This window comes from Lineus longissimus, chromosome 1 (assembly GCF_910592395.1).
Source record: "Lineus longissimus chromosome 1, tnLinLong1.2, whole genome shotgun sequence".
NCBI lineage: Eukaryota > Metazoa > Nemertea > Pilidiophora > Heteronemertea > Lineidae > Lineus > Lineus longissimus.
Window position 1 is genome coordinate 28,796,744 of NC_088308.1, and position 25,932 is coordinate 28,822,675.

At 42.7% G+C, this 25,932-nt stretch overlaps 5 protein-coding genes across 8 annotated transcripts; 3 read left to right on the forward strand and 2 right to left on the reverse strand.

Moving 5' to 3' along the window:
• The first annotated feature begins 101 nt into the window (after window positions 1-101).
• LOC135482865 (small ribosomal subunit protein uS3m-like) lies at window positions 102-1,923 on the forward strand. Of its 3 annotated transcripts, none has more exons than XM_064763343.1 (3): window positions 102-142; window positions 910-1,108; window positions 1,413-1,923. In XM_064763343.1, the coding sequence occupies exons 1-3, from the start codon at window positions 116-118 to the stop codon at window positions 1,700-1,702; spliced, it is 516 nt and encodes a 171-aa protein (XP_064619413.1). In that variant the 5' UTR covers window positions 102-115; the 3' UTR covers window positions 1,703-1,923. The 3 variants fall into 3 exon arrangements, with proteins under 3 accessions (XP_064619413.1, XP_064619404.1, XP_064619395.1); XM_064763334.1 differs by lacking the exon at window positions 102-142 and adding an exon at window positions 308-352; XM_064763325.1 differs by lacking the exon at window positions 102-142 and adding an exon at window positions 367-644.
• Window positions 1,924-2,628: 705 nt separating this feature from the next.
• LOC135482877 (mapk-regulated corepressor-interacting protein 1-like) lies at window positions 2,629-4,588 on the forward strand. The gene is made up of 6 exons (XM_064763355.1): window positions 2,629-2,731; window positions 2,883-2,985; window positions 3,386-3,495; window positions 3,727-3,780; window positions 4,053-4,100; window positions 4,368-4,588. Exons 1-6 carry the CDS (start codon window positions 2,647-2,649, stop codon window positions 4,427-4,429), a joined length of 462 nt encoding a protein of 153 aa, XP_064619425.1. The 5' UTR covers window positions 2,629-2,646; the 3' UTR covers window positions 4,430-4,588.
• A 1,187-nt stretch (window positions 4,589-5,775) lies between these two features.
• Window positions 5,776-9,488, reverse strand: LOC135482886 (cytochrome c oxidase assembly protein COX18, mitochondrial-like). The gene is made up of 7 exons (XM_064763365.1): window positions 9,409-9,488; window positions 8,519-8,937; window positions 7,953-8,170; window positions 7,288-7,435; window positions 6,967-7,091; window positions 6,640-6,747; window positions 5,776-6,198 (listed from the first exon to the last, which is right to left on the reverse strand). Exons 2-7 carry the CDS (start codon window positions 8,889-8,891, stop codon window positions 6,007-6,009), a joined length of 1,164 nt encoding a protein of 387 aa, XP_064619435.1. The 5' UTR covers window positions 8,892-8,937; window positions 9,409-9,488; the 3' UTR covers window positions 5,776-6,006.
• Window positions 9,489-11,630: 2,142 nt separating this feature from the next.
• LOC135496275 (uncharacterized) lies at window positions 11,631-20,279 on the forward strand. 2 transcript variants are annotated; one of them, XM_064785534.1, is made up of 9 exons: window positions 11,631-11,726; window positions 13,209-13,333; window positions 13,613-13,708; window positions 13,963-14,174; window positions 14,374-14,432; window positions 15,577-16,113; window positions 16,272-16,467; window positions 17,014-17,810; window positions 17,979-20,279. In XM_064785534.1, the coding sequence occupies exons 2-9, from the start codon at window positions 13,223-13,225 to the stop codon at window positions 18,056-18,058; spliced, it is 2,088 nt and encodes a 695-aa protein (XP_064641604.1). In that variant the 5' UTR covers window positions 11,631-11,726; window positions 13,209-13,222; the 3' UTR covers window positions 18,059-20,279. The 2 variants fall into 2 exon arrangements, with proteins under 2 accessions (XP_064641604.1, XP_064641596.1); XM_064785526.1 differs by lacking the exon at window positions 11,631-11,726 and adding an exon at window positions 12,147-12,395.
• A 922-nt stretch (window positions 20,280-21,201) lies between these two features.
• Window positions 21,202-22,793, reverse strand: LOC135489097 (potassium voltage-gated channel subfamily C member 3-like). Its single transcript, XM_064774310.1, has 2 exons — window positions 22,332-22,793; window positions 21,202-22,074 (listed from the first exon to the last, which is right to left on the reverse strand). Exons 1-2 carry the CDS (start codon window positions 22,791-22,793, stop codon window positions 21,202-21,204), a joined length of 1,335 nt encoding a protein of 444 aa, XP_064630380.1.
• Window positions 22,794-25,932: the final 3,139 nt, after the last annotated feature.

The window sequence follows — 25,932 nt, forward strand, 5'->3', positions numbered from 1 at the left end:
CCTGATTGGCTGGTCTGTGGTGATCAACCAATTAAAACCTCTGTGAGGAAATATTTAGGCGAAACGACTGGGGGCGAAAAGGTCTGGAGGCGAAACGACTGGATACCCTTCCAACATGTCCGCACCCGGCTTGTGGCAGAAAGTTAGTCTCCCCAAAATTCGTTTTTACACGTGTTTAGGTTACATTTTATGCAACATACATTAAAGTCTTACAGACATCATCCGCGTCAAACGTTTGATATTCGGTGTTATCGAACTTATTGTTAACGTATTGCCAAAAATGTAACTCGATTGAGGTCATGATGTTATAGGCCTAATAATGGATAAGGCTGCCCGACCCATGCATGCATCTGTAAGCATTTTGATTGTGTCTATGACATTGACTGGTTCATGCGCTTACTCTGACCTGTCCAGTGCAATGTTCCACCAATGTGCCAGTGACTATGCATGTAAACCATGGACGATTTCAACAAAGTTGACTATCAAAAGATGAAAAGTATTAATATTATCACGACATTAGCACTAGCAGGGAAAGCCCCAATTCCAAACAAATGTCAAATGTGCACACTCGGAACACATGGACATCACTGTCATCAGAAGGCCAAAGCCACTGTGTCTGTGACCCTTTGTTCCAGCACATCCAGGTGAAATGCATGACTGGTCCGCACTCTAACAAACTTTTCCAGACAGGTGTCAAAATTAAATAGAAGCCTATAGCTGTATGTATTAATTACTATAGGGGCCTAGGCCTGCCAGATAGTGAGATCCTCAGTTTATTTTTTGTGCCCTGAACGGCAGAAACCTTCCTCAATGCATGTATGGTAATTCTTGCTCAGCATTCGATTCTCTTATAAAGGTGTGTGGAAGTGCAGACTGGTATCAAACCTAAATTCCATTATTGGTTTTCAGTTGTCTTTCCTGACTACTCTTCAAAGATCAGTAAACACTGGACACAAGAGATGTCTCAACCTCACTGCAGTTGTCCAGAAAAACATAAGAGCTGGTGTCCCCAAGACCACCATCAATAAGAACAAGCCACTGACTTATGAAGAAGCTAATGCTCCATATCTAATAGGAGTAAGAAAATCGTGGAATTCATGGAACACTAGTAAGTTTGTTAGTCACATCATTGTCACAACCTTTCCCATGTTGAACACAATAGAGTTGCAGGCTGATGCAGCCAAAAGATATTATCCCAATTTCTCTTCATCCAACACAGATTGGTGAAAGTGTTCCACCTCCTCCAGCTTTATGACTTTAGCCTTACTAGACAGCTTTATCAGAGAACTCAAATTGTGATATCGGCAATTCTGAAGAGGCCCCCATATTTGATGCGGAATTAGACATTGTGATTGTCAAGCTTTCAAAATTTGTGAATCATTACTAAAAGTCTCTTTAACTTTTCCTTCTAGGCAACTTGTACGAGGGAGAACGTTCTGCTTTGACCAACTTTGAGGACGTGTTCATCAGAAAATTTGTAGAAGGGACATTTCCAAGACTGTTCCAATCACAGATTATCATAAAAAGACGGCACAATGTTGTTTACATAGGAGGACTTGTATTCCAAGGAATTTCGGCAAGAAAGATGTACTTTTTGGTTGGATACACTGAGGAGTTACTCTCCTATTTTCTGAAATGTCCAGTCAAAATGGAGATACAGACTGTGGCATCAAGGAAGGATGTTGTTTTTAAATATATATAGAGCTTGTAAATATGTTTTGATTAAAATAATCTGAAAATACAGAAAGCAGGCTTCATCCTGATTGCATAAATCGCATAAGAACATGACTGATGTGTAAATTCACACAAAAAAGTGATTGCCGAACCACATAAAAGCAGGATTAATATACTGTAAAACATTGTAATAATACTTTTTTTGCCAGTGTTTTTGCTAGTAAATAAAAGTTTCATTTTCTGTATTTTCCCCAGAATATGAGTGTTTTTATCTTTGTTTCTGTTTGTTTGCCATGGTTGTGCCTATGTCCTGATCTGGTGTGAACATAGCCTTCAGTAATCCAGGGCACTCGGACTTGGGCCTCTATCCTTCCTATTGACCTGGTCACATTATAGGTTCAGAATGTTTCAAAACATGAACGATTGAGGATTGCTCCGAAGTATGAGCAGATCCACACTTGATAATCCATCTCAAAGCAGACCAATGAACGAGCTCGATAGCCAAGATTACTTCGGAGCAATCCTCAACCGTTCCATGTTTTCAGTCTAGGGGGAAGGGGGGGGGGGGGGTCTCCATCTGCATGCCTAAAATGAATGCAAATGATGTGAACCCTTGGATCATGCGTCCATTAAGTTTCCTGTTATGGAACCTAAAGTATATGAGATGTGGAATTGTGGTCCTCGTAGGTTGTGCCTAATTTTGTCTTTCACTTTTCGTTTAGTTAGTACTTTTACCACCAGATGGTGACCAAGTATATTAGTTTTTTTAAACAAGCTTTTACCAAGCTTTCCTTTTAATTTACTCCTTCCAAAATACTATTGTGCACATTTTAAAATGTTATAAAGCTACTGCAAGTGAAAACTTTGCTTTTGTTGATGAAATATTTCCTTTTTCGGAAAAAAGGAAAGTAGTCGATCAGGACCATTTGTTGTTTTTCACAACCCAGGCAAAAAAGCCCGGATCTAACAATAATGCGCAATGGCACAAAAGATTCACTTGAAATGAACAAGCCGAGAACAGGACCCAATAATTATTTCATTCAGAGACCACGAAAAAGTAATCATCTTCCGGTTTTGTGGTGTTATTTACTTGTTGCCATATTCCCTGATGCTTTTGACGCCAAGATCTAGCACATTTTCTTTTGTTTCGGTGTGTATAGGGTTTATAATACTTACTTATATAATATTAATTTTCTCTTTCACTTCAGATAATTTTATACCCCAACATCAACAACAAAACCAGTTTGATAGCTGGGATCCACGAGGCGCGCGGGAGCCTTCGCCTTTTGGGCCCGCTGCTCCTGCTATGAGGTAGGTATGATTGAATGACTGATTTGTATTGAACGACTAGTTACAAATGTAGATATGCATGATGATGTGGCCAGGCATGTAGGCAGGCACCTATGTTATGTATAATCAGACTCTCCTCTGGCTGAGGAGGCTGATGACATTCACATTGTGACTAGACTTGTCGCTAGCCACAGTCAACACCGAAGTCGGTCAAAGTAGTCGTGGTTGTCCTGTTGTTTCTCTATTTTAGTGGTGCTTGGACGGAAACTCTTTTAGAGTCGATGACTTGAAGGATACTTGGAGTTGTAATCAATATTCAGCACTGGACACACTTCTACTTTGTGAAGAATGCTGTCTGCCAATAATCTGGTCTTAATGTAATATTATTATGACTTTTCATCATTTTGGTTGTTGATTTCAGCGCACCCCGACATGTGGTCAATGGCAAGAAGGCTATGGTGAATCGAATGGGGAACAATATGGTGTCTGAATCAACAGCTTACGAGGAATGTGTGCGCTACATATTTGAAGGTCAGTCCGGGATTATTAGGTCGAGGGGGGGACCGTCATATCACTATTTGTATTATATGGAACCTGTTAGTTAGCTGTCCTTATCAGACTCTACCTGCAAATGAAAACCAGCTGGAATAGACGAATTGCTGTGACTGGCAGTCGATGGGCTTCCTGTCCAGTTGGTGTGATTAATTAGGACAGGGAATATATACATGTTTTTAAAAATAGTGTTCCAACTTCACTTTGCAGCCTGGGAGAAAGTTCAATATGAACTGAGTACAGCACAGCGAATGGAACGACAAGGTGAGAGAACTCTGATCATTATTTGATTCATTTTGTCCTGGTTCTGTTGCTGTCATTCGAAATGTGAAGTAAGGTGCCACAAATCTTCAAAAAGTTACCAATAAACAGCAAAATCTTTATTTTGATTTTAAATAACTGCACTGAACCCATTGTATTTCAAATTGAGTGTCTTCTCGCATCAAATATCTACCAACGCTTTAGAAACTGGGAATTAGTTGAGACAACCAGGGACTTGGCTGTATTGTAGTGTGACTGTTAGATTTCTATTTCAGGAGGACCACTTTATTATCAGGAAAAGAATCCTAATCCAAAACTTCATGGTGAGTTCCAAGTCGGTGGTTCCAACCTGGAACCTAGGCTTCCTTTTATGAACAAAATACAGATATATAGTTTTCCACACTTATTTATTTGGTCTTTATCTGTGCAGTAACTGGATTCATTGATGTATCACTGATGGAAAAGCTGCAGAATTGTGCATGATTTCAATGTCAATAACTGTTGAATATGTGCCAAGCTCTTCCCAAACTTGAATGCTTCCATCTGTATCTGTTTATAAATTACTAACTGAGTATTTGTTGTCATTTCAGATTTCCATTGTGTTGATCTCGATAAGTGGAAGTTGAGTCGTGAGAGGAGACCACTGCCATAGTAACTGTGTTCATTAGGATAGGAGGAAAGATTTGGATGTTTGTAAACTGTTCAAAAAGTGCCCTGTATTTTACAAACACTTTTTAAAGAAGATGGAAGCTGTATTTTTACAAACTTTGTATTTATGCAAAAATGTGTTATTAAAATGTTTGTATAGAAATTCGCTTTCTGAGTTATCTATTTTTTGAGTTCTCTTGGTATATTGAATTAGAACTTTTTTCGTAAATCTTGATTTTCAAAATACCTGTGCCACTTGAGGACTAGCTGTCCCTGACTGGATGCTGTGTACCATGTCCAATAGGAGGCATGACTTGGTTTTCAGGATAATTTCTTCTCTCGAACAGATCATGAGATGGGCAGAAATTACCCGTGTCCACATATTGTGACATACTGTATGTACCACTCGTTTCAGAAGTCAAGCCAGCTGGTATGACTTGGTAGTCAATATATTGTATACAAGTTTGGCTAGAAACATGTCGTTGAGATAACTGGTTGGATTGTCTTTAACTGGTGGTCGCCTCGCTGTACAGCATCTCCGGATGGTCGAGCTTGCTGGGACTACCTAGGTCTATTCCAATGATGTCTTGACTGCTGCTCCAGCTGGAAGAGTGTGAACGTCCTGGAGATAAAGCAGATAGATTGCCGAGCTGTCGACAAGCTGAGTCAAAAGGCAAGAATTCATAATCGGCTGCAAGTGGATCCTGAGATCATTTTGCTATACTCCTACCCTGTACATGTATATGTTGAGAATCACTGGTAAACCTCAGTGTGGTTGATCATGGAGTTGTTAACCCTTGGCTAACCAGCTGGAAGAGTCAAAATGTACTTTGTTTCCTGTGTCTTGTGAAGAATTTGGAGGATGTGGTTCGACTACAATGCTGACCAGGTCACTTCTTTCCCCATCCGATTAAGGTATTGTTGGACTGCCACCCCAAACAGCCCGTGGAGACTCGTTCCCCATCTGATTAAGGTATTGTTGGACTGCCACCCCAAACAGCCCGTGGAGACTCGTTCCCCATCTGATTAAGGTATTGTTGGACTGCCACCCCAAACAGCCCGTGGAGACTCGTTCCCCATCTGATTAAGGTATTGTTGGACTGCCATCCCAAACAGCCCGTGGAGACTCGTTCCCCATCTGATTAAGGTATTGTTGGACTGCCACCCCAAACAGCCCGTGGAGACTCAGATAATGAATGCGCAATGACTGGATAACCAGCTGGAAGAATTGTATGAAACGTCTAGTTTGAGGGCTGGGGTGTATCGTTTTTTTCAGCATAAACTTCAAGACTCTTTGTTCATCGAAGACTGCTAATTGAATGAAGTCAAACACAGAACGAAACAGGAGGATTTCATTGATCACTGTCATATTTATTACCATATCAAATGAAAACAGGTAGTTGTTCGTTTGTGAAATTTGAACAAAAGCAGTTCTAGGGAGGACCTAATTTACAATGTATTTTCTTGCATCCGCCGGTAATGGTAGTGATTGCTGTGGCCACTGTCTTATCAACATCTCTTGAATTCCTTACCAATTTTTAGGCATCACAGACAATTTTGCTAAGAAATAATTTGATTTTATCAATCTTTTCCTATGCTTTTTGGCAGCCACTTGTATTTTTCCTTGGCGAGAATGATCATATCCTGAAAGGGTGTACTGCTTTCTGATGGAGACAGTGGTATTCCGAGAGTTCGTTTCACTTTCGGCATTTTGAATGCAATGTTTTGAAGAAGTCCATAGAAACTAGAGGTGGTCCAGTACAGGCACATACACTGAAAGATATAAGAGCTAGTCTTGTATACAGAAAGACAAAATCACTGCATGGGGGTTGGTGGAGAAACCCAACCTTGTATGAAGGAGGACAAGGACACATGGAGAGGAGCTCTTTACTGGTACATGTACATGCACACGGTACATAAGTCTATTCATCATTAATATTACATAGAGAATTATACACACTGGGCACACCAATATCACTTTACAGGGGAAGGGAACAAAGGAAACCTTGCATGGAGGATATAACAGGACACGTCATTGGGTCCATTCAGGTACTTCAACGTGGTCGTATATGTTGGGTTGGAGCTCCAGCTACAAGTGAGGTTTCATGATCAGATTGCACCTCAAACTGGACACATCAATCATCCATACGGACATCATTCCTAACGTGGCATATATCAATCAATCTGTTGATTTCCGTGGTTACTAGAACTTACACTTGGAACGGATGCTCCTATTGGCACCATCAGAATACTGAGACCACGCATCACTCCGGTCAACACTCGCTGAAACTTGGATGGGTTCTGTCGTACTAAAACATTCATCTGAAGACAAAGAAACGGATGTAAAGTACATTAGAAAGGAACTAGGGGTCTTATTGGTGGTGTTAAGGTGACCAATATGCATGGTAGGGAAGCTAGTGGTAAAAGAAGCCTCATCTGACTCTTGCCATTAGTCAACATGACTGAAACCTTCAGCTGGGCACAATCCATTTTTTGGAGTGCACATTCTGTGTTAGAATTGAACTCCATTTTTACTAATACCTCAATGATTGCAAAGTTAAGTAATCCCAAGACCACAGGAAGAATGAACGTCGTGTCTGGCAGAGTTAGGTTGGAGAACCACAGGAGTCCCTCGGTTGCTAAATCTGGGCAAAGGACAGCAGCATCTGCAAAAGATGATGTGACGAAATGATCCAAAAAAGTGACACACTTGCTTTTGGTAAAGTGAGTCTTTATAAAGTTTATAGCCTCTCGAAAACCTATACACTTAGCACATGGTTATAATAAATTCTAGGTGGAATAGAATTGTATGAATTATTTCCCAGCAGAAGTGTTCATTAAATCAACCTGTTGGTAACTTACCTACTCCCCTGAAGGGAACGTACCCTGTCATGTTCCTGAGGGCAAACGACATGCCAATCCACATTGGAATTTGTAACCAAAGCACCAATGATGCTTTGAACGGATGACAGTTGTCACGGATATACAACTCACTGATTAGCTTCTTCATCTGAAGTATGGATTAGAAGGCATACTCTCATTGTCCTTTTAGAAGGCAAGTGGCCAGCACTCAGGCCTTGCACACAACATATGAATGTCAATGACAATGGTCTGATGAATAAGCGGTTCCTTAGTCAGTCTGGGGAGACTGGCCAATGTGGTGAAGTAAGAATAGAGGCAGGGAACAGAAGCACCGAACAAACATGTAGAAGAAATCATGGCGTATTGATCCTGGCAAGTATAGATAAGTACTGATCCTGGCAAGTAAATGATGAGGTCTCTAATCTCAACCCTGTACTGGAGACGGAAGCAGCAGTGCCTCTTCCCAACAACACTGTCCAAGTTACTTTCCTTGGTCCAGTCACTTGCAATACATGAAGATGGCAATCACAGCTAGCCTATCTCTGTCTTTCATATCAGTGGCGAAGTTGAATGTTTGATTCAATACCTGAACTGGGCCACAGAATTTAAGAACTTGCCTCACACTGAGATTACAGTGAACTGAAAGGGCACATTATTAAACTTACTGTTGAATTGTATTTGAATCTGGCAAAATTCTGTTTCCACTTGAATTGTTTTGTTGCCATGGCAACTTCTCCCTTTAGGCGCTTAGTCAACTTTATAATCTCTGGCTGAAGTAACTCTACTCTCACAATCACCTTCTGCGAGTAAATGGCAGCAGGAAGAGTAACAACAGTCCGGAGAAGAAATGTTGACCACACAATGCTAGCCCACCATGGAAGTCCTGTAAAGTGGAGAGAACAGACAGGGAAATATGACTTGAAAACATTTACAAAACGTCTCCATCAGTGTCAGCAACTCAAGAAACAAGGATCAGGACAGGTTAGCCTACTCTACTACTCAGCAAGAAATATACTGATTTGCGATCCAGGTGACGAAGATGGCTAGTCTTTTCAGGGCATACTGGTCATCTAGTCGAAAGGGCCAAGAGTGTTCATCAGCTTAGTGGTACAACAGAGCTCTGTCTCAAACATCTTGAGATCAGGAGGAGTAGGCCTATATATTGCCAGTCATGCTTTAACAATGTTCCTGGATCCTTAACACTTGAAAAACAATTTGAAATAGTGCTTACCTGTCACAGAATGAACCTGTTCCAACAGGTCCTGCAGAAAGGCTATTGGGGGTGATTCTTGTGACAGATACTTCTGATAAAATTCACCTGAGATGTTTCTTTTCAGTTGAAAATAAGTGGACTGCTGTCCACTGTCCAAGATACTTGCACTTGGTACTGAGGTATAACTTGATAGAATTCCTGACTCTGCAAACATGGCAGAGGGTTTAGAAGCAGGACTGTTTGATTTTCGATGCCCTGATAAGGACGAAAACTGTTTTTTCTGTAGACTATGGCATTCACATTTACATCTTTGAGGCAATAACGATAGTGTGATTGAACTCCGAGGACAGACAGTCTTGGAAACAGATCTGTATAAAAGTATCCCGGACATGACGAACGGGTCAGATTGGCAGAGATTTGAGAGAATGTGAACTGGCCTGAAAATAATATGGAATGGTCAATGTTTCTGTGACATACATGTAAGAAGCAGTTCATCAGTTAGCCAATTGCTTAAGGCCTAGGCCTAGGGACTAGGGTTAGGGTTGATGGGGGGCGGGCGAGGGGGTTGATCCAGCAGCGGACATTGGTCTGGACTCTTGCTTGGCGCTGCTACAGCTTAAAGTGCTGTGGTACAGCCTAGAAGCAGTGTCATTACTGGCGAAATGGACCAAAGTTTGTGAGGGGCTGAGTTTCGTCCAAAAATAGATCTGTTTACACACTACGGCAATGGCGTATTGCAGGTACACGTCAACGGGTCATTGATTGTCGGACACCAGTTCGCCAAGAAAACCAAAGGAATCGAAGGATTCATTGAACTCATCAACACATCATTAGTTTTCAGTGAAGTGCAACTGTATTCCTAGGTAAATCACTTTGGTATATAGAGAGTAAGATTACAATTAACTCACGTTAAAGTTTGAGTTCCGGGAGGTAGGATTGTCAGTACGTTGGTTTAGGGGCGCAATAACCTAGCTTATAGCGAGCAATTAGTACACTAAGATTTCAGTGATTAACATAATAGTTGCAAGTATTTGGCATTTTAGACTCATAATTCGTGCTATAATAACTACGTTGTAAACATAATGCTCAAAATTGATTCATGAAAAAGTTGTTAGGGCAATATCAAGCAAGCAGTAATGGAAAAAAGTGTAATTCCATTAACTGAATATTGTTTTTAGACACTATAACATTTTAGGCCTACTTTTCCGTAAACCACGAGAACAATGTATGTGAAAAAAACAACACATATAAGTGAGGCGCCGAGTATACAGTAATTGTAACGGTAAAGAAAAGCTCGGTCTCTAAAGTCTGGAGGTCCGGAGTCCGTAACTGTGACGGTCACGAGAGTGGCTTGTCCTTACGGATAGATCGAGAGGGCGGTTTGGGGTTCCGCCGACGGTGCTCGCATGCATTGGTCGTATCCCCGAAACCTTTACAACGACAACAAAGCTCGTGGCATCCGTGACGGTATAGGAATTGACGGTGAAGTTACAAAAAATCTCGTGGCATATCGGATGCGCATCCGATGACGGTAAAGAAATTGACGGTAAAGGATCTCGTGGCATATCGGATGCGCATCCAAAGACGGTAAGGGAATTGACGGTGAAGGATCTCGTGGCATATCGGATGCGCATCCGAAGACGGTAAGGGAATTGACCGTCGGTGAAGGATCTCGTGGCATATCGGATGCGCATCCGATGACGGTAAAGAAATTGACGGTAAAGGATCTCGTGGCATATCGGATGCGCATCCGAAGACGGTAAGGGAATTGACGGTGAAGGATCTCGTGGCATATCGGATCCGAAGACGGTAAGGGAATTGACGGTGAAGGATCTCGTGGCATATCGGATGCGCATCCGAAGACGGTAAGGGAATTGACGGTAAAGGATCTCGTGGCATATCGGATGCGCATCCGATGACGGTTTTATATACATATATATATATATATTATAAATTTTAGTTTTACACTAAGTGCAAGCTCTAGTGAGCTCACACAACTTTTTGACAGTCCTGGCTCAGCTCCATCGTGCTGACAACATGATGAGAGAGATGAGACAGTCACAGCCAGGCAAAAAAAGTCTTGGCTGCTCTGCCCAGTTGTCAACATGGTGAGAGAGATGAGGAAGTCACAGCCAGGCCGAATCAGTCCTGGCTGCTCCACCGTGTTGACAACATGATGCGTGTGATGAGACAGTCACAGCCAGGCCGCATCAATCTTCGCCGCACTGCCTAGTTGTTAATAACGCGAGAGAGATGAGACAGTCAGAGCCAGGCCGAATCAGTTCTGGCTGCTCGACCGTGTTGACAATAATCATGGTGAAAGAGATGAGACAGTCACAGCCAGGCCAAATCAGTCTTGGCTGCTCTGCGGCCAAGTTGTCAACATGGTGAGAGAGGCAGTCACAGCCAGGCCGAATCAATCCTGGCTGCTCCACCGTGTTGACAACATGATGAGAGAGGTGAGGAAGTCACAGCCAGGCCGAATCAATCCTGGCTGCTCCACCGTGACAACATGATGCGAGTGATGAGACAGTCACAGCCAGGCCACATCAATCTTCGCCGCACTGTCTAGTTGTTAATATGGCGAGAGAGATGAGACAGTCACAGCCAGGCCGAATCAGTTCTGGCTGCTCCACCGTGTTGACAATAATTCTCAGTGAGAGAGATGAGACAGTCACAGCCAGGCCAAATCAGTCTTGGCTGCTCTGCCAAGTTGTCAACATGGTGAGAGAGATGAGGAAGTCACAGCCAGGCCGAATCAGTCCTGGCTGCTCCACCGTGTTGACAAAATGATGAGAGAGATGAGGAAGTCACATACCCAACTCTCCGCTGGGGGCATGATACTGCCCCTAGCGGAGAGTTGGGCAACCAAACTAAAACGCCAGAACTTGGTCTGAGGTGTAGCAGGAGAAAAGGCTCATCATAGATTCATGCACTTGATTAGGAACAACGTTTACATAGTGTTGGCTGTCGTCACGTCACGATGCATTGTAACTCTGACGGTTTTACATTACTGTAGCGTGACGTGGCGGCTTCTGGAACGTTGGCCACCCGATGACGTCATCAACTGCGTCGTCGGGTCAATAGCGCGGGGAATCTTGACTCGAGACGCGACTGTCGACCAACAATATAGCCTATTGTAGTTGGGTCAATAGCGCAGAAAATCTTCAGTCAAGACACGACAGTCGGGCGAACAATAATTTTCATTTCTTATACAAACAAACTGGTGAATTCCCAATGCATTTTTTGCTTCATATTTCTTCTGCCATTCTTGATGGAGATTTGGGGGATTTGGGAGTCCCCGAAACTCCTTGTCCTTCTGACATGCTTAAGCCAGTGCATTGCCACCCCCCCCCCCCGCCACCCCCCCCCCCCCCCGCCACCCCCCCCCCCTAATACCTGACTTGCCAAACTCAGCTCGACGCCGAACTGCAGCGCCACTCGCGGACAAAGATAAAACAACTCGACATTTTTTTCACCGGTTTTCTCGCTGCGCATGCGTACCAGCGTCATCTTTTGTTGATTTCCGCTGGTACGCATGCGCAGCGAGAAACCGGTGAAAAAAATGTCGAGTTGTTCTATCTTTGTCCGCGAGTGGCGCTGCAGTTCGGCGTCGAGCTGAGTTTGGCAAGTCAAGTATTGAACACTCAATAAGTCCTGTAGCGAAACGACTCCACCCATGTAGCGAAACGACCTACCATGTAGCGAAACGACTGCCACATGTAGCGAAACGACTTGTAGCGATGTAGCGAAACAGCCTGATACCCCTGAGACGCTACCTGGCTGCGGAGAACATCGACCTTGACCTAGTTTATTGTCATTGTTATAAGTAATTTGCAAATGGCAGATTTTTGCTGGCGCTAAATTCATCGGTTTTTTGGCGTGCACGTGAAAGGTGACCATATTCATATTCTTAAAATGAGAAGAAACACCTGATCTTCAAGGTTTTCATCAGCATTGTTTGGGGCTGATAAGCGGTCTCAGAGTTGTGATTGTGTGCATGCCCGGTTAGGCCTAGGCCTATTTCATAATTTTTTTAATGTCATCATCATTCATTATCAATAGCCCAGGCCTAGTCAATCCAGTATACGCTGCATAGGCCTACCACAGCGTACGACCATATAAGAGGCTTACACCAGACCGAGGAAGCCACTGCTCACCACAACAAACAAGCATTAAACAAAAGAACACATGCTCGCACACCACATCGCACATGTTCTTTATTTGTCCCTCCGCCAGGTGTAAAAGTGTCAACTATCATGCACCGAGGCTGCTGAGCTTACATTTACGTCAGCTTAGCTCGTGGCCGTAGTGCGTGGGGTTAATGACTGGAGGTTCAGCCCAACACTGTGGTTGCACGTGGCATCACCTGCCATGCTCATGCTGGAGGGACAGACAAACGAAAACAAGCCCAAAAGACGACCATGGGCCTGGCAGCATTTGATTCAGTTAAGTCAGGCACGACAAATCATTGTTCTGCCCTCCAACATGGCTGACTGTGAAAACACTGTAGTGCACTACAGTGCAGATGAATGCCTCACCTCTGACTTTGCTGTATGAAATCATGCCCGCTCGTGCATTGTCGTTGAGCTGTTTCCGGTCACTCATTTTACAATTTGTGTGTTCTGCAGAACCACTTTAATACTTTTCAAAACCTTTATTCATTGAAGCAGTGGTGATCTTCTGTTGACGTGTCTGTGGATCTTAGTTTGCAGCATTGGAATGAGTGACGAACAAAACGTGTGTTCCTTCTGCCACAGAGGAAAAGAAGTTGAAGATCACTGTGGCCCTTTAGAGTCTTCGCCAACCTGCTCTGCTCATCGACGGTGTATGGTACGTTTTGTGTTTGCAGTCCCTTACATAAACTGACAGGAAAACACCTTGCATCCCATTGCATGTCGTCAATCAAGGGCATCATGGATGCAAGCTTGCCTTATCACTGAACAGTAGTGTTGCACAGAAAACTGAAGAAATTACCTCCCTGATGCTTAAAATTGCCAGAAACAAAAATACTCTAATGCAGCAATATGTGAAGACCACTGCACTCTTGTGTATTTTGCTTCAAGATTTGATAAGTATCAATCGATATTGCAGTGATGTTTGTTATTTCAGCAATATTCCTCAGGTCTCTCTCAGTACAAGTTTGAAAGCTTTGGTGGCTTTGAAATTAATGATGTGGAGAAAGAGATCAAGAGAGGAAGGAAGCTGGTGAGTGTTGAGATTGTTGTCAACAAACTGATGCCATGATCTCATAGTCATGTCATTATGATAATGTAAGTTCATACGTGTCGTACTCATACAGGAATCGGAGAGAAGGAATCGTAGGAATGTGAGGTTAGGTTATGCGGGTGGATGTTGACTGGAAAGAGATGACATTGTTGTAGTCAGTCAGAGCATCTTTATGCAAAGGAAAGCAGCTCTGAACTGAGTTTCTAATCTATGTTTTCCTCTGTTCATTTCAGAAATGCTCCATTTGTTTGAGCAAAAGGAATAAGAAGCAGCTGAATTGGCCTGCAAGTACAGTGTATGGTGCCACAGCAGGTTGTTCAATCGCCACTTGTAAGAAGTCGTTCCATTACTACTGTGCCAAGATGAGCCCAATTCACAGGACAGAACGCCTTCTCACCAAGATCACAGGTGTCAATGGAGAAACACAAGATGTGGTGAAATACAGGTACTTGATCTCTTGTTAGCGGATTTTTGGAGTTTTGACTTGTGCAGTAGATAAGTTGATGTCAGAGAATTTAAGCCAAACACTACACTGCTTATTCATCAATTTGATATAATTCATGGCAGTAATGGGTCATACCTCCATCCCAGTTCTCAGCCTCGCACTCCTTACATTGTGTCAACCATTTCTTGTTTGTTTGCAGGACATTCTGTGGCGAGGGTCACTACAAAACATACATGGATGCATCAGATTCTCAAAAAGGTATGTTCTCTCCTCTTCTTTTAAACAGGCCGTGATGTTTATCTCGCCTGTCTTCCTCTCAGTATTTGGTCCAGGAATATTGATGTGTCAAAGACTTGTGCTGAGGAAATAAAATTGTGGCAGTAAAATCAGTTTTATATCTTCCAAGATTTGCATGTAGAAACATTTCTCACCCGGACATGCTCTGCAGGTCCATTAACCACGAGTGAGTCTGGCTGTGATGTCACCATGATATTGGCAATGGTTTGTGAAACATCTCTTAGTCATCGTCTCTCCTGCTGTGCTGAGGCCCTTCGATATGAGTAGCTTACAGAATGTTTACAACATTGCAAAGACAACAAACCATTACATAATATAATGACTTGAGTCTAGTCTCTTGGGTCTTGATTTCACTTCAGTCACGGGACTCCCAGGTAAGTGTTTAAGGGGCATTATTTGGGAGGGAGGTAATATTGATTTTAAAATTGCTTTATGTCTGATGGTTTTCAATACTAACCTCCTGAATGAGGTGGTTAGGCTTCTGGCTAGTGGAAAAAACTAGAGTGGGCTGAAGATATTGGTGACTGATACTGTGTGTTCCATATTTCTATACCTAGCCAAGGCTCTCTGTAGTTTCTTTTGCTGGTTGAAATTAATTTGCCCTTACTTTCTTATCAATTAGTTTAAATAGTTTTACACTATTTTTGCTTTGTTAACTCAAATGTTTATGTGGATTCAAGCCATAATGAGCTTCATTTGCATGAAACCCATGGAGTATTGTTCCAGTTCTTGTTGCACAGTTTGTGTGTATGTGTTGAATAACCTGGTATTGACTCCTTGCAATGTGGTCTGGTCTCCTTATTGTACGGTGTTCTCATTGGTGAAAACCACATTGTATGAATGGTGTGAGTCGGCTCCCTGTGATTCTGCTGAGCCATCTTGGAACACACCATTGTCTCAACTCCAATTATGTCGTAGACAAAGCTTCGACTTCTCTCTTGATTCTCTTGCCGTCGAGTTGATGGTTTCTGTGATATCTTCTTTAGAAGGCAAAATGATCTGAAACAGAAACAACAGAACAAGGTATATCATAAAGTATGGGTTGTTCATATTGCATGGTCAGCACCTGTCACTTAAAGTAGAATCGTTGGCTTTTTCCTCACAGGTGATGATTTGGCCACCATTGAAGTATATCAAGGAGAACCACTCGAAAACTATCTCAGCGCTGATGAAGAGACAATGATTGATGATAACAGTAACAGAGTCGGTATCCAGGGCAATGAGAGTGACCCTGTGGAAGAGGTGCTCGGGCAGGCAGAAGAACAACAGAAATCACCAGGGCCGCTGAGTCCACTGGAGCCAGTGAGAGAACAGGATGAACCCACGCTGCAGGCAGACAGGCTGAAGAGATTAAGCCCTGATGATCTGCCCAATATTGCACCACCAAGAAAGCGAGTGAGATCAGCTTATGGGGGTAGAAATGGCACCCCCATCAGGATGACGGCATCATCGCCAACAGTTACCACATTAGGTGGTGATGATGTGGTAGACGCACCTCAGGTAGTCGTTAAACAAGAACCCACAGAGAATGAGGTGTCATCAACTAGTCAGCGTGATGCTGCTGGTGATGAGCCGAGACTGGCCAGTTCTAGTTCTGTGGACACAACTGACGGGGAAGGAGAGAGTGCATTAAAAAATAGAGGTGAGTATGTCTTAAACTGCATTTTGATGAGTGAGTGAGGCACACTGAAGTACATGTACGACCTAACTGAGTAACATTATGTTACCATTCTGCTCTACTGCCAGTACAATGTACTCAGCCTAGTTTCTCTAAAATAAACGTCCACTTCCTTCTTTCAGTTTGTGCCATATGTTTTTCTGACAAGAACAGTCTATGCCCTGATAGCCTCGCTGCTATAAAGAACAGCATCAACAAGACCATGAGTGTTGAACAAGGAAACATAATGTTTTGGGCGGACATTACTGAGCAGAGAATGTATTGGAAGAACGACACATATATGCGATACTTCATGTTGGACATCGTCAAGGCTGTCAGGTTAGTTCATGATAGTAGCATGTCAAGTGTTTCTAGATGTGTTCTTACACAATCATCAATGTAAATGGTGGCCTCCATGGACCAAAGAGGTTCTTTGTAGGAATGGCCAGTGAAAGGTGAATGGGGCCATAGAGAGCTGTATGCTACCTGAGGAGTGAGGTGCTCTTGGTGGTTTCTTGGTACAGAACAGTTCCAATCTCCTTACTCTAAAAGCAAGCCTGGTTGATGGCCAAGCACAACAAACATGCTCAACTGTGAGAATTTCAGGTCTTGCTGATGAGTCATACGAAGTAAAGCTTTACTCTTCTCAACACAGAGAGTTTCTGCTTGTGACAGCAGTTCCGCTTTTGATGGGGTTCCGATCCACCTTTTTCCCATCTGGTTGTGATTCCTAACACAATCCACAGCCAGAGTGCAGTCAGACCTATCTGTCGCTGAGTAAGGTAACGAACTGCATCGTGACGGTAAATGTGAGAGTGAAGGAGAAAGAAAAGAGTGGGAATGTTTCAAATCACAACACGTCCTAATTCATTCGTTTTGTTTCAGGGATCGTGACTTAGTGCACCTGCAGGATCTCCTGTTGCAACCAGATGACATGCTAGACCAGTACAAAGGTCAACACAGCTTCACGTGTCAGTTCATGGGCGAGATCCTCGAATGCCTGAAGAAGATCCTACAGACCCAGATTGACCACTATGCTGAACAAGTCAATGGTGATGAGACACTGGCAAAAACACTGGTGGTTGATCAGCGCAATGCTGGAAAGAGTTTCATCTTCGTGTTACTGTTGAACGAGATGACTGACGCTGGCGGGATTCTACGCAGGAACTTCTCCAAGCAGTATTTGTTGTATTCGTTGAACAAGAACTGTGAACTGAGACGCTTTGATTTGCCTGTGTTGCGAAGAGAAACATTGAAAAAGAGAGAGATCTCAACTTTGAGATCATGGCTGAAGGCACAGACCAAAAACAACTATGAGGTGCATCTCTTCCCCACTGAGGAAATGCTCCTGGTTGTGGATGACTCTGTTGCTTGGCAGTTATCTCAGGACCTCATCATCGGCAGCACAGGACATGCCGATTGTGACATTGTCTTCTTTCGTGCTATCAATACAGAAATCATCAATCATAAAGCTTACTGCCACCAGGTGATGAGATCGCATTATCAGCAGCTCGGTGGGCCCAAGAAAGTCTTCTTCGTGTTTGACATTTCGGTGGAGAATTCCTACTCTTGTTGGAAGGACTTGGTGCCAAGCGATGTGAAGACGGAGGTGTTGGTGTGGAGCAGTTTCGACCCATCGAGGTTCCCTGTCACGTGTGTCGTGGTTTATATGATCAAGGAAGGTGAGCCATGTGTTCAAGTTCTTGTTTATTTATTTTTCAATCACTTGGTGATGTTTTGTCTGTCAGTCCGCCCCATCTAGCAATATCATCGGGACAGAACTGTCAGTAACTGCTTGGTGAGGTTTGTCTGTATGTGATGATTTAATAGTGTTTGCTTTCTCTCTGCAGAGCAAGATGACACAGACAGTGAGTCACTACTTGTGCAGCCGAAACGCCTTACCAGAAGGAGTGCTACATTAGCAAGATGAGGACGAATACACATCTTGCTGTGCTGATCAAATAGCCATTTTTTGAGTCTCTGGAGGTTGCATTCTGAAGATGTGCCTGAGCATCAAAATTGCCTGTTAGTTGCCCTTTGTGGGCCCCTGCTTGTCTATAAGTGCCCTTTGTGGGCCCCTGCTTGTCTTTTGAGAGGTTGTGACTTACTGTTTAAGAAAAACAGAGCAGCTGTGTTTTATGGTTTGGTTTGCTTCTGTACTCGCCATTCAGTGCATTTATTAAACCTGTGGTTGTTTGCTTGCTTTGTAGTTACTCCTATCAACTCTCCCAGCTGTTACTCCACAGGCCTTACTTTTAAAATCATTTTGCCATAACAGATGAAGCATTTTTTACTTCAATGTTGCAGACAGTTAATAATGATTTATGTGTTTTGTGCTTGATACTCTTCAGTCTGTAAGAAAGTGTGCCCAACACGCAACACTCCATTCTCGGTAGTGGTTTTGTATGTGGCAATCAAGCTTCTTTATGGACAGTACTGTAGGTGCTTATCATGCTCAATACATTGCATCAGGTATATACATAGGTCACATACGTACATAGGTAAGGTGCTTTATAGGTAATGTATGATAAATGAATGCACTTTTCATTTTGGTGTAAGCTGTACAATTGTTTTGTTTCCTAAGGTTCCCTGGTAGTTTTTGAAGGAAATTCGGAGTAGAAAGTATTGATGATGTGAATTTTAAAAGGAGGTTGATCTTGATGTCTTTTATTCATTGATTCATTTATGTATTCTACGTTCTACCTGACATTACACAATGTAACATTTAAAAAGAAGAATGCCTCTCCTGAAGTTTGCAGTTTCATCATAATATTATCATATGCCAGATACAATAGCCAACTGGTTGCTGGTCCTCGCCATTGTGTCTGTAAAAAGGTTGCTGTTTCAATACATCTGACTGTTCTGAGGCTATTGGCTTCAGGAGAGATGTTCTTTACAAGCTATACACTGCTGTTTTATTGATTTTTAAAAAAGTTTATGATCAATGTGAATTCATGTATGTTTGTTTTGTGTCAAGGTCATTTTGTGAGGTTTCATTTCACCTTTTCTCTAAATTTGGCAATAAAAGTTGCACAAGAAATATGTATTTCTTGAGGAAGTTTTTATTGGTTTATCATGTTGCTGGTGATTATTGTTTGGTTTTGTATGTGTAAACATGCCATATCATTTTAATATTAGGGCTTGTGGTGTTCCCTATGTGTAAACATGCCATAGCATTTTGGAGCTTGCGGTGTTCCTTATGTGGGTATTTTTGGTGTCCAGCTCACTCTTGCACTTGCTGACAATATAGAATCTGATGTACAATTACATTTGTGGGTAGATGGCTATTTGTATGATACCTAACCGTGTTATGGCTGGTGTGGTCAGCTGCCCCATTTGAACACTATAACTGTGGGGGCCAGTGCAACATGCCCAGGTGTTGTATTCCACTGCGTATCTGGGACGAAGGATCTTTGGTGGACTAAGATGGGACATCTTGGCATTGGACACATCTTGGGTGGGCCTTCCTTGTTGATTCCTCTTCCTTCAGTATCTGCCTAGTTGCACCCAAGTCTCTGAGTTGCCTGTCCAGATCACACTTGTGAGACAAATGTTACCTCTGTTGTTCTGATGTGTCTCGCCGAGTCTCTGTAATCATGTTGCTCTGTCTTGTTATTCTTATGTCTTTCACCATTGTAAGTGCGAGGATTTTCTGAAGAGGGAGATGATTATGGATGTGAGAAGCTCAAAAGTGTTCAAGTTCTGTAAATCATCTTGATGAGTACTCCTGTTGCTATTATAATGAAAGTAGACATTTGTTTTAAAGAATCATGAACTGGTTAAAGAAAAAAAGGTGGTTCACAGTATTTGAACGTCATTTCTTGTGTTTTTGTCAGTTATTGTCTGTAGAGGCTATGCATTCAGTGCTCTCTTATTTCCAAGTGGTCTTTGGCAAGGTTTTATTGCATTATTTTCAGTGGTTGTCCCCAGTAAAGTATTGTACTGAAATGTTGAGTCTTTATAAAAGGATACAATATCTCACACCCTTATTTAGTGATATTTCCTTTTTAAACTGAAATAAGTAATTGAAATTCTGTATGACAAGGAAGTAGATGTGCTTTCTTGTATTGTTCTCATGGATGATGTATTTTGTATGAGTATGTATGAATATAGTCTGTAAAAAGTGAGATTAAACTTTTACTGTAATGAAACCATAAGATTGTTCGTGTTTACATCTTGGTCAGCTCTCTATTGATGGAGATGCCATAAGAGTGCTGTGGCATCTTGTCTGAGACCATAGCTGTGGCTCTGTTGGTTCACTCAAGAAACCCTCCACCTCAAGCTGGTTGGACTCGTCCTTTTCATGAGATGGATGTGACATTGTCTCTATGTGCAGAAGTGAACTGCTGTGACCTCCTATAGTCGGTCATTGCGGGAGAGACGAACTACAGCTAGCTAGCTACGACCTAGTTGGTAAGATGTGACATGGCCCTCGATCAGTGTGTGGAAGAGACCAGCTGATCGAACCCCAAACGATAAAGCGCTTTTCTATCTGAATTTGAATTGGAAAATCCTCACTGTATAATTAACGGAATCAAAGCATTATGCATACGATACGGTAAGCCCAGAAGTTTTCAATACATATTCTCCATGCCACATATATATTCTCAATTCCTTGAAATAATAGATCCCACCCCTGATACCCATAGAGAGACATATAATGCGATTTGAAAAGCCTGTATTTCATTTCGTGAGTGGCAAACCGAAATTGAGATAATAGAATATTCGTTCTCCCATACAAGTCATTTATCGCAGCCTGAACTTTTCTCTTCATTGTGTTTGGCGAAAAGATCATGCCCAATTGCACCTATTAGGGAGATGGTCGAAGTTCCACCCCTGGAACAAAATGACAATGTCAAGATCCCAAGGTTCACCTGATGCACTAGGAAAACCTCTGGCTGAAGGAATGAATGAGAGGTGATCCGTGCACTGTCTCCTTTTATAGTTGAGGCCCAGGTTTAACATTACATGTATATTCATGCAGGCCATCCATAAATTCTTGATAATGTTTTATACATTTCTCGAAACATAACAATACATTGTATTTTCATCGATATTGAAGGATCTTTCACTTTAATCAGTCAGAACTATCGGTTCGATGCTATTCCTCTTTTTTTTCTCTCTCAGTTCCTTGCATCGCTCCTGGATAACGCCAATCACCAGGCGAACATTATCATAGTATACGTTGAAGTTGTTGCTGATGATAGGTATGGACATGGCCGTGATGATGAGTCCCATCACCGCACATGATATGGCTACGATATACCCTGGCCAGCCGTGAGGGTACATGTCCCCGTATCCCACTGTCGACATGGTGATCAGCGCCCACCATGCTCCGTCCCAGGGTGAATTGAAGCTGCCCTGTACGCCGATCTCTGCCGCGAAGATAAATACCCCGAACAACATCATCCCGATGACCAGGAAAGAGATGATGGTGAAGAGTTCTGTCATACTCTTAGTCAACACCATCATCATGACGCGGAGTCCCACGAACGTGTTGGAGAGACGAAGGAGGAGTAGCGGCCGTGTGAGCTGCAGCAGAGTACAGGCCAGCAAGGCACTCTTCAGGGCAGTGTTTGGATTAACACCAGTCATCATAACTGGTAAGTAAATGAGGACAGACAGCATGAAGCCCATCATGACCATAATATCGACGATTTTGAGGGACTTAAGGAAGATCATTCTGTAGGGACACACAATTACGCGTGTGACACAATCAATGAGTAGGACAAAGTTACTGAGGTAGTCGATTATCATGACGGAGAATGGAATTGCGGAGAACCAATATAGCTGCCATTTGTCCGACTGAATGAGTGAGACGACTTGGTCCTGTTCTGCCATCTGAGTCGCATTCGCTTTGAGCGGAGCGCGGAGGTTCATGTCCAGAACGAACATGAAGTTGAAGACAGACACCAGAATCCAGAGGGCAATGAAGATGGAATAGACCTGGAAAAGATGAACAGATTTATAACCTGACATTTCTCGGCTAGCGTTACTGGTTGAGTTTCATCTTCTCTGATTACAATAGGAGTACCGTCTAGTCTAGTCTTCAGAGTTTTAAAAGGGTCAACGTTTGAAGATCCAATTAAGAGACGTTGTTTCCTCTGACAAGTTGCCGGACGCTATCCATCTCTTCAGCAACAGATCTAGGAGTCTATTACCTCGAAAAAAACAAGCCTCGAAAAGTAGATCTATAAACATACCTTGGCAGCAGTTGAATAGACGGGGAACTCCAAAAACAGCCACAATCTCGCAGCCGACTGCTTCCATCCTGTCCTTCTCTCCATCGCCTCGACACTTTTGACAAAATTCCCCATTATCTCCATCTTTATCGTTTCTGTGATCTCTTTCTCTTCTAAGGCAGAGTTGATTTTCCCGATGCAGCAAGGCGAGATCATGCTCTTCGGTAGATTCCAGAATTCCATTTCATTGAGAAATTCAATGCCACAAGCGTCGGATGGGACATGTAACGTGCCCTGTCTGTGCGCCTCCAGCACCGACGTGAACAGATCAGGACTTCGCGGGAAATATAGCGCTCCGAGACTATTATCAAAATCCCGCTTGCAGTCTAAAGCAGATGCAAGTTTCGACGTGGGAATGTTTAGGATGATTTCTCGTGTTGTCACGAAAACTGTTCCACTGATGTTGATTTTGATAAGGTCCATGACTGGAGAATGTTCCTGACTTGTTTTCAAATTCTCAGTGGTTTGCGTTATTGCTCTGTCTATCCTTGCACCAACCTCACTTTCATCACTTTGGTTCTGTCCGTTGCAAACATCACCAAGGGCACATTCGACTGGTATAACTTATTCATTTTGTTGTCAAACAATAATTTCCTTTCGTTGTAACTTAAGGATTATGTAAGGTAGAAAGGGGTATTTGTAGCCCCGGTTTAATTGTAGTCCCTGCCTATGATATTGATTGATATCCCCATGCAACAATGCAGGGGCTACAAATAAACCGGGGCTACAAATACACCCATTCTACCTTATATACTGTATGACAACCAGAAGTATTAGGGTAGCAGGAAGGGTTGGGCGTTTGTGGTTTCTGAGTCTGAGGGGGTTGGTGTCTGTTGACTGTGCTTTAAGAGAGACTAGGCATGGCGCCAGTCTCTCTTAAAGCACAGTCAACAGGCATTTGGTCTCAGTATTTGGGTTTTGATTGCCATGACTGTACCCCTGTAAAAGTCAGAGGAGGAGAAGTTTGGAATGATGAAAGCATTGAAGAAGAAGAAATGTTATTATATATTGAGGAAAGCAAAATTTATTCTGAGACTAGAAGGCAGTGTCCTGACTTGATTATTTTGAAAATGGCAGTCTGAACACATTAAAAGGTGGAACATGGCATTTTATCGACTTTGAAGTGTTCCGCAGTTAAAGGGAGACTATAGGCAGCAGCTAGGTAGGCAAGATAAAGTCATACAAATTTGCCAATAGGGGTCAGTCATATCTCTAGGCATGGCGCCAGTCTCTCTTAAAGCACAGTCAACAGGCATTTGGTCTTAGTATTTGGGTACAGAATCAAGGCAGAATCAAGGCAGCTCAGAGAGCAATGATTGAACGATGCTGTGGACAAGTCCAAGGATACTGCATCAGTCACGAGCAACTTCTCATCAGAAAGCGTCACCACCAGCATATTCAATGTTCAGTTCCAACCTGTACCAGTCCAATGCACGCCTGTCATGGTCAGCAGTGGTCAGCTTAGCGCGATATGGAACATTCTTCCGAAACTCAAGCGAGGGAAGTCTGCTCATTAGCCTATCTCGCGCACTGCTCCTTCTTGTCAAACATCGTAGTGAAATCGTGGTACAGTGGGGCGTCCTCGAGGATTGCAGCTGGTCGGACAGACGTGAGGTGGAATGTGGGCGGCTGCACTTCTTCGTTGATGTGCGATGGCAGATAGCACAGTTGTTGCATTGCATGACAGCTGAAAGTGAATGTGATATCATAGAACTGAGGCGTTTGCAATGAGACTATAGGTGAAGTAGAAGCAAGGAGTGAAATGGGCCATCTTCCAGTGACTAATATACAGAGTAAGGGCACTGGGTGTTGTTAGATTCAGCATTGAATGTATTCCTCGTACAAGCGTGAATAGTGTGGACATACAGTGAGAGGTGAGAGACCCCTATTGACTACTTCTTGTAACTTTATCTTGGATATTATATTAAATAAATTAAAATTAGTATTGAACTTCTAGCCATGGATTATGAAGAAATTGAAGTTGTAGGCGTGGAACATGAAAAATTATTCAACGTTGAAAGACATTATTCCATGAGGCTTTGCCGTGATCGCAAAGGACGCGACGCGATTGGTTCACATGCTAATGAGGTATGATAATGATAATTACCTCTATAATGCTACTTGGATAGCGACTGTGTCGTTGATTGCAACAGTGGTCTATGTCAATGTGTGCCTGTAATGTCAATGAAGTATGATGAGGTGATGACGATAGTGCAATTGACTAGGTGGCGCATTTTAGAATCAGCAGTGAGCACTGTGTGTAACATGGTGGAGGCAGCGGAGATAATAACTGTGTCGAAAGTATTGTTATAGGGCCTTCCCTAGGCCCATGGGGTTAAATTTACAATCCACGATTGAAAAGACGTAGTTTGATCGCATTCAACTATAAATCCATTGAACAGTTGTGTTCCTTGGCTTTAGTCAACCGATGACCTTTTGTTGGGCCATGATCGGGGATTGTAAACTGTAAATGTATTATGGACTGGGAGACGGGGGAAACACAAGTGAAATAGACCAAAACAAGTGATTTTGGGGCTTTGGTTTAGACGCATGCCCCACATGCGCCATGCGGGATAATGCGGGATTATACGGTTCATGTGAACTTGTTGACATCTACATGATCTAGTGCCGTTATTGGTCATGGTACATGGTAGGCCTAATCATCATGGCAATATGTTTCAGGAAAAGCTCGGAGTAAAATGAACTGCCGATGAATAATGATGTTGTTCATGTTTACCATGTTTACTATACATAGCCATAGGGTATGCACTGGCCAGTGCACTTTCTGCACGTCGTCATGGTCATGTACGTGATACCTTGCATATTTTGTTTTTTGAATGCGCATGCTTTTTGGGCAAAATCACTTGTACCAACACTAATGAATAATGTCTTCTTATCCCTATGACTCAATACACAGTGAGGGCATTGTCCCATTCTCATCAAATGGTAACTTATTGTACCGTATTAGGGTGGAAGTTGGGGAGCAGATACCTACCGCTGCACGCCTGTCATAATCAGCAGCGATGAGCTTAGCGCGATATGGAACATTCTTCAGAAACTCAAGCGAGGGAAGTCTGCTCATTAGCATATCTCGCGCACTGCTCCTTATTGTCAAACATCGTAGTGAAATCGTAATGGAAAACGTCTGGCTTTGCGCCAGACGTTGAGACTAATAAGTGAAGAACTAGTAGGTAAAGAACTTCTACTTGCGCGAGACTGCTCTGATAAAATTATCATTGCAGAGACTACGGTGACGTACACATATATTTTTTACAATCAAAAATGCCCTCAAAAGACGACATGGAATGATTATTTTATTGATATTTCCTACTATATACCTTCCAATTATCACTTTATACAAATAGATCGGCGTTAGGTCGCATGCTTTTCTTTCCTGGTGACACTATAAAGCAAAATAGTTGCAACCCCGTAAATGCGCTATAAGTCCAACAAGCCTATCGGCGTCTGATTCACAATGTGGTTTGTGAGGAGTGTCATAGTCGTCAACAGTGTAGCTTACGTATTTCGAAGACCAGTGGAATTGGCGGCGTCAAATTATTAG